Source organism: Aedes albopictus, chromosome 3 (genome assembly GCF_035046485.1).
Source record: "Aedes albopictus strain Foshan chromosome 3, AalbF5, whole genome shotgun sequence".
NCBI classification, from domain to species: Eukaryota; Metazoa; Arthropoda; class Insecta; order Diptera; family Culicidae; genus Aedes; species Aedes albopictus.
Genome location: NC_085138.1, coordinates 104,581,573 through 104,589,897, shown reverse-complemented (window position 1 = coordinate 104,589,897; position 8,325 = coordinate 104,581,573). Strand labels below are relative to the sequence as shown.

Below are 8,325 nucleotides of genomic sequence, written 5' to 3'. Positions count from 1 at the left end.
GATGAAATGAAAGCCACCTCAGCAGTTTACATCTTATCTATTCATTTTTTGAGACAGGGAACGTTTTAAAATTACGTAACGGCAAAAAAGATGAAATTTTGTTGCAATTGCCAGTTTTTACGCATTGTAGTATAATGTTTCATAAAAAAATGTTACGCAAAACGTGTATTTATAAACTGTTGCATGACGTCAGTCACCATGCATAAATTACGTAACACCTCATAGAAGTGTGAAAGTCTAGTGATTTTGCTAAATATAAAGGCGTTCCACACATATTGTAATGAATGGAAAGGCCATCAAAAATAAAGTAATTTGAATGATACGTAAATTGTCAAACAAACATTAGATAACACATTGTCTCAGTCATCTGTTCAACTGATTGCCGAGAAGGACAACTTTACTAAACTGGATGACTGACTGCCGTAATTCTGCAAAGTGACGTAAGCGCCATTCAAAATTTCGATATTTTCTGGTACATTATATATAATATCTGGGGTAAGAATAACACTGTGGTATTCCTGCTGTATTAGAATGCAAGATCTAGTCGTAATCTATCATCTATGGAAAGAAACTTAGAGGATAAGTAAGAGATTTATGCATAATAACCAAAAAATGGACCAAAACTATCAATGTCGCTTACGTCACTTTGCAGAATTGCGGCAGTGAACACCTGAAAATTTCAACTTGTTGAAAAGTTGTTAGGATACAAATCAAATCGAAATTTTTATCTTGGCGAAAAGTTGATAGAACATATCGAACCCACAACAATCTCATTGTAAAATAAACGTATAACAACCCAGATCACGGGAGGTCCCAACTTATTCTATTTATTTGTTTTTGGAGTACATTACATTGGCATGAATATTTTCTCCCTTTAGAAGGAACTGGAGAGATGGATCTGACAGGTGGTCCAAAATATGTCCACATCAGATTATGTTGAACATATTTTGGCCATACCTCAAACCACCATTTTAGTAAATATTATCGCTCCACCGAGGTTAAGAATAGTTAATTTTGAGTTTTTACAAGACCCTTACTACATTCACATGAAATAAATATGTATTTGTAAAATTTAATACCTCTTCGAAGCCGACTACAAATTCGTCACTTTCTTTGTTTTTGGTGCTTTTCCGTGTGTTTCATTGGAAGTGAAAACATTTTCTCTATTTTTGATACTAAACAGCATAATTCACTGACATTCAAAATAAAGGTCATCACATAGTTGAATACTTTTCGTGTTCCAATAAAAATTTACCAAGATTTAGTAGAGATTATGTGATAAATGTCATAAAACTCCCTAGGTGGGCCAAAATACCTGCCCGGTCCAAAATACCTCCACTACCCTATATCCGCCTGAAGACGAAGCGGCAAAGGTGTGTCATCAACAAAATGCATGCTGACAGGCGAAATCGAACACGAGTGGGTCCGTCTACTTAGGTAGTAATGTGACGATAAACGGGGATACCTTCGAGGTGGTGGAGGAATTCGTCTGCCTTGGATATTTGCTGATCAATCTCAGTCGTGAAATGTCGAAGGCGCATCATCAGTTGAAGTCGTACCTACAAGGTTGATTCAGGTAATTTGGACAGACCGTTACGCGTATACATTTTGAACACTTCCATTTGATTTTGTTGTAAATGTCCAAAATATATACGAGTAACAGTCTGTCCAAAATACCTGAATTCCCGCAAGCACTCGGGATTTTTGAGTGACGCGTGTGTGGAGCTTGGAATTATTGTGGACAAGCGGGTGCCCCCAGGAAGTAACTTGTGTTTATCTTATGACGTTCATCAAGTGGTGACGTGACGATCGTTTGCACGCATACTAGATTGCTTGATGGGCATTTGGCAGACCATGTGTTACCAGCGTTCATGTTTTACTAGCCTTCCAAGTCGAACAACAATGCTTATTCAATACCACACATCCTCCCTCTTCTCAGGAGTTATTTTAATTTTTTCGTTCATTATTAAGATCCCGGGTAGAGGCTAATGGCAAACAAAGGACAAAATAATAACTGGTTTTGCCATCATATCTCGTTTTGCCATTCTTCTGTTATTATGAAAAACTTAAAATGGCAAATCAATAGCAAAATATACAATCATAGCAAATCTTGTCATTGATATGCTATTCATGAATAATGCTAAATAACACATCAATAACAAAAATTACTATCATGGTAAAACTTGCGATTTAGCATATTTTATAATGAATTGTATAAAATATCAAAACAATAACATAATTTACATTCCTAGCTAAATTTGCCATTATTTTGATATTGTGAGAAATTATTTATAAACATTAGGCACCATAGGGGCTGTCCATTAATTACGTAAGGGGATTTTTGCGATTTTCTGATACCCACTCCCCCCCTTGTAAGATTTTTTGTATGAGAACCCAAAAATTTTTGTATGACGCGTAAGATTTCTCAAACCCCCCCTCCCCCCATAAACCCTTACGTAATTAATGGACAGCCCCATAACATATTTTACTCTTAATATACCATTAACTAAGTATTATGTTGTATATTTCAAGCATAACTTTTCAATTCGACGAATCTCGCAAGAGTAAACAAATCCGGATTCTCAGCTGTGTGTTTGATTCGCAATGGATTCTATTTGATGCACATCAATTTATGTTAATTTAGAACTCAAACAATTAATAGAAATAGCTCATTTTACCTTTCTTCTGCTACTTTGAAATAATAACTGAATCTACCATTATTTTAAAATAGAATTTGAACAACTAAACCTACCATTATTTTGATCGCCACATAAACAGCTAAATTTGTTCTTATTCTGTTATCAATAACTCAAGAATGTCATATTTTGTTATTCACCGATAACAGTTAATTTGGGTCTTATTTTGTTATCAATATCTCAATAATAACTTATTTTGTTCTTCAATTTAATCCGCATGCTTTACCATTACTTTGTTATTACAATGGCAAAATAAGTTATTTTTAAGTTTTTCTGCTACCAAAATTTTGTTATTATTTTTGTTATTTTAACTCTTATTTCAAACAAACAAATAACACATTTTGCCATTCAAACATTCTGTTTTAAGGGTAAAATTTGCCATTCTTTTGCCATTAAGCTCTACCCGGGATCAGCCTTCCACAGTTGTTCATGTTTTGATGTTGTGACTGTTTTATTTAATTTGTATTAACAGAATTGAGAATCGATGAGCACTGAGCTGTACCGTACACATGTCTGTCATCAGCAAACTTCCACTGAATACCTAAGCCCAGTAGTACATTATATAGTACTGTCATTAAACCAGATGTCGCACAACTTAGTCACTACTCCACCATGCTCGAGATTTTTTTTTATCATGGTGTAAGTTGTGTGCAGATTTCGCATTCCAATCAGCATTCATCACCATAAACTTGCAAAGCTTAGGTACTAAACAAATATTAAATTTTACTATCTATGACTACATTCCAAACCAAAATATGTAATCCGAGTCTCACAGTTCTTCCCTTAGGCGTATCTTTGCGTGTAATATGCTTAAACTGCAGCATCTTCTACACATGCCATATCGTCTATTTCCTCCGGTCAGATTCTAATGGAACAACAATTATACAACAAACAAAAATGTAGAAGTTTCAACATCGTACCGATAGACCAATTCACCATGAGACAAAATTGGCTACAAACTTAAGGGTCTGGTCATCCGGACACGCTGTGAACTATTTTACTATCGCCATGAGACAGAGTTTCTTACAAAAGTAAGGGTGCGGTCATTCGGACGCACTGTGGACTGTTTTTACTGTCGCCATGAGACAGAGTGTCTTACAAAAGTAAGGGTGCGGTCATCCGGACGCGCTGTGGACTATTTTTACTGTCGCCATGAGACAGAGTTTCTTACAAAAGTAAGAGTGCGGTCATCCGGACACGCTGTGGACTATTTTTACTGTGGCCATGAGACAAAGTTTCTTACAAAAGTAAGGGTGCGGTCATCCGGACACGCTGTGGACTGTTTTCACTGTCGTCATGAGACAGAGTTTCGTGCATTACTTTTAACTGTGCCTGAAAAATGAAAAGACATGCTTTTATGCATTCTGTTCAATCATGACCAATTTTCGATTGCATTATTCGCAAATTTTCGATCGCATTCGTGCAAAATTTCATCAATTGGTTTGAAAGCTACCAGTGTTGATGGAGGTGAATGATAGTGAAAATATTTCGTGTTTTTCATAAGCGATGTTTGTCTATTCATAGCTTTTGAATGTCTCTGCCAATATCCATGAAATTTTCACAGAATGTGGTTGATTATGTATATTGTATATAGTATGCATGCAAAATTCATGATTAATAGTATAGTACTTTCAATAATTGTTTCATTGCTGCAACAAAAAGTACTGCACCGATTTACATGGAATTTTACAGGTCAAATGAACACATCTTAAGATGTTCCCAGGCCAAATTTGAGCAATTTAGCAATTTTGGAGGAATATAAATGGTACTTATGAAAACAACGACATGATCCTTCACACTTATGCAGTAAAAGTTTAACATAAAAGTCAAAGGTGTCAGAAAAAACAGGGGTGTCCATTTCACCCCATGTGTCTATTATGCCCCGATCTCCCCTACACCCCAACCTCGTTTTATGTCGATCGCCGGCTAAGCAAAAAAAAAACCTACCAATAATACAGCGTAACAAAAATTAACTATTGGTCCGTCTCAAGAGTAAACTTATGTAGTTCCGACAGATTTTGGCCCGCTGAATCCGAATCCGGGCTCAGATTTGCTCCAACACGTCACAATTTTGAGCTATACCCATCCATAGGCGAAACTACTGGGGGTGCCGGGGATGCCAGGCACCCCCTAGAATTTGAATGCATTGCTGTGATGAACTAATATTTTTTTGTTTGTAGTGCACCCCCTGACAAAAATCCGTAGTTTCGCCCATGGCTATATCCCAATTTGTAGGGCAAAATATGCGATTTTGGGCTTTTTCGAATGCAAGCCATCAAGCATGGAAATATTTTTTTTAACAATCAAAGGTTAAATTGGTAAATTAACACCTAAATTAACGACTCTTGCAAAATATTTCATTTTACCTAATCAAATTTGATAGATTTAAGCATTTTATGTTGGGTCCGATATTTCCCACACAAGTCACCCTCGAAAAGTTGCATGCAAATTTACTTACTAACATAAAGTGCTTAAAACTATCAAATTTGTTTTGGTAAAACGAAATATTTTGCACGAGTCGTAAATTGAGATGTTAATTTACCAATTTACCCTGTGATTGCTTAAAAAATGTGTACATGCTTAATGGCTTACATTCGTAAAAGCCCAATATCATATATTTCGCCCTATAAATTGAGGTATAGCTTAAAATTATGACATGCTGGAGGAAATCTGAGCCTGGATTCGGATTCAGCGGCCCAAAATCTGTCAGAGACACATAAGTTTGCTGTTGAGACAAAAAAAAAAATGCGCTGTGTAATAGGGTCTGGGACCATTTGGGCAGGAGCACCTATTTTGGGCACTTGCTGCTATAACTCAGTCAATTTTGAACCGATTGACTTGATTTTTGAAACACGGTCAGATACGCAGAGTATCTAGCCATGTGCATGAATTGAAATCAATCGGTTTGAAATTGACTGAGTTATAGCAGCAAGTGCCCAAAATAGGTGCTCCTGCCCAAATGGTCCCAGACCCTAGATTGGAAAAATATAACATTTTTATATTTTTTACAGTTCCATCAATTGTTGAGATGTTTATAAATATAATCAATTTGCTTACTAATTTGACGTTTTTTTTTTCACTTAACCAACAATAGACGTAAATAAAGGAAGGAGTATTTCATTCCTTTTCGGGATAAGCTGTTGACACCATCAGATCTGTTCGTCTCTCTTATACTTTCGTTTAGTTTCTAAGATGCTGGAAACGTGTTGGATATTGAAACGCATAACGCTGGATAATCACGCCCGATAATAATCTGAGTCGTTGATCGGATCTCAAATCTTTGACATCCAACAAATATTATCCGTGGACAAGCACGTGCTCTGTCTGTGATGAGCAAATATCAGTAATCGGCTGAAATCAGGTGTTTTTCGGATAAACTTCCACAAATCTTCAAGAAGATATTCCTGTCCATCAACTCATCGAGGCCTCCCTCACGAGCATACCTCCCTCTATCTTCTTGCTACGTCAATGTACGGATGCAAAAAACTAATGGTAGTATGATTGTCGCAATTAATATGATTCATATGTTAACCAACATTTGATAGAACTTAATCGTGAAAATTGTCGATGCAATGGTTTTGATCTGCGATATTAACAATGAATTATTCACCTGTATGAGTAGGTTCTTAGAAGATGTTATTTAGTTGCTGTGCACAGCAATTCTATTGTCGCTTATCAATGGAATAATAAACGTAAAACCATCCACATGATAATAATTGTTGGTTATCCCTAACGATACTTACATTACATCATCAGAGCTTTGATTCGCTGAATTCTATTCTTCAAGAAAAATACTTACCTTTTCTCACATGAATAACAATTAACTATTAGAGATCGGACTGTCATCACACTGTATAAGGATACAATAATACTGAACATTAAAATGCATTTATATTAAACTGGTGTTAATTAGGATCTCGAGTTTTGTACCACACCATTTCAACAGCAAACGCAACAAATGAAGCCCCCAATCCCATCAAAAGCAAAACCAAAATTCCATACACATCTGAAAACTCCAACGCACTGGGTTGCCTCTGCAAACGATCACGCGAGTGTTCAATCTCGATCTGTACCGTATAGCTCAAATATTTCTTCGCCAGAACCAGCTCTTCGTACTGCTGCAAACCAGCTTCGACCGAAAGCATAATATGCCTGTTGAAAGGTTCCAGAAAAGGCCACGTCTTGGTCGTCCATACCGTTTCGTGCTCCCAGTAGATGTCCTCGGACATCGGTCGATAGAAGTGGATGTTGCCTTCGTTGATCCACGGTCCGAACATGTAGTGACCAAAGTTGAGTCTTACGAACGCAAAGTTCTCCTTACCTTCGTCGGCCTTCTCGACTAGGGATGATGGTGATAGGACTTGAAAGGTATTCAGAAGTACTTTGATCGATGGCTGTGGAAGCACGAAACTTGTAATTTAGGTGTTCAGTGGACTCTACTAGTATGAATACGCACATTTTCAGACGTCAACAGGGAATACTTCCAGGCTTCATGCGGAGCATTCCAATGCAGTCCACTGTCCGCCAGCTCATCAATGGTTTCTATCGAACGGGATTGCTGTGGAAAATTTCTCATGCTAGCCTCCTTCCCGAGGTAAATGAGTGCTAGGTTGTTTGCAGTCATGAGTATGGAGATGGTGAAAATGACCTCTGAAAAGGAACGTTTCCTAAGAGTTGTTCCTTGCAGAAGTAACGCGGCGAACACCTGTTGAACTGCATAGAATGGCTCTTTGCGCTTGGTTATGAAATACAGAGCTAAGGAGTTGCATGCGAAGCACACAACAAAGACCACCCATACAACATCCGTGAATGCATTCACCAGTGTGAGCCATGAAGGCAAAATTCTAGAATGAGAAAGTGAATAGTTGAATAAATGTTATAAGTGAGCAGCTCCATACCTAGGACGAGGAGTAAGGCAATTGATTCCAACTCGTTGGAGCGTTGCCGTAAAGGTGAAGTGTGGAAACAAGTGATGCCAGACGCTCACTCCACCGATGGCTATGTCCACACGTCTTTCCAATAGAGCACCGATCATTCCATCTGCGGAACCGTTTGGATACAGTTGACCATACTGCTTCTCCTGATCTGGATGTGGTAAAGATAAGAATTACTCCCTACTACCTACAATGTTCGACCTTGAATGATTACTCAAAGATAACTCCCAAGTGCAGTTGAATCTCCTACAGAAACCAGTAACAATGATTCCATCGAGTCCATCCAGAATATAAGTTTCGTTTCTGTAGAAAGTATTTCCATTCACCTCTGGAACGAGTTTCATAACCGGCATAACTTCAAACGTGTCCATTTTCAATGACCTTCCGTTAAGAAGGTCGATGTAACGCGTAGACATTGCGCCAGAAATATCCACCATGCTCGTTCCATATGTATGTTTTCCAAGTTTGATGATACGCTCTGAATCAATCCTCCAAATCGACGACGAGTTCTGTCCAATCAAAATCGCAACCACGATCAAAATCTCTCGAACAGCTGGGTGCTGTTGGATTTGAACCAACTGGTCATAGTTGTTGAAACCATTGAAAATGACCACTTTTTTAACATTACAGTACAGAGCCTCGTCATGAAGTGGGATGAAGCAGTCAAGAAACTGTAATGCAACCGTGTAATCAAC

General features: G+C 37.7%; 1 protein-coding gene across 1 annotated transcript; it reads right to left on the bottom strand.

Annotated features, from left to right (window-relative positions):
• Window positions 1-6,601: 6,601 nt before the first annotated feature.
• Window positions 6,602-7,854, bottom strand: LOC109415507 (uncharacterized). Its single transcript, XM_029879325.2, has 3 exons — window positions 7,595-7,854; window positions 7,153-7,540; window positions 6,602-7,090 (listed from the first exon to the last, which is right to left on the bottom strand). The coding sequence occupies exons 1-3, from the start codon at window positions 7,729-7,731 to the stop codon at window positions 6,602-6,604; spliced, it is 1,014 nt and encodes a 337-aa protein (XP_029735185.2). The 5' UTR covers window positions 7,732-7,854.
• Between the last annotated feature and the right edge of the window lie 471 nt (window positions 7,855-8,325).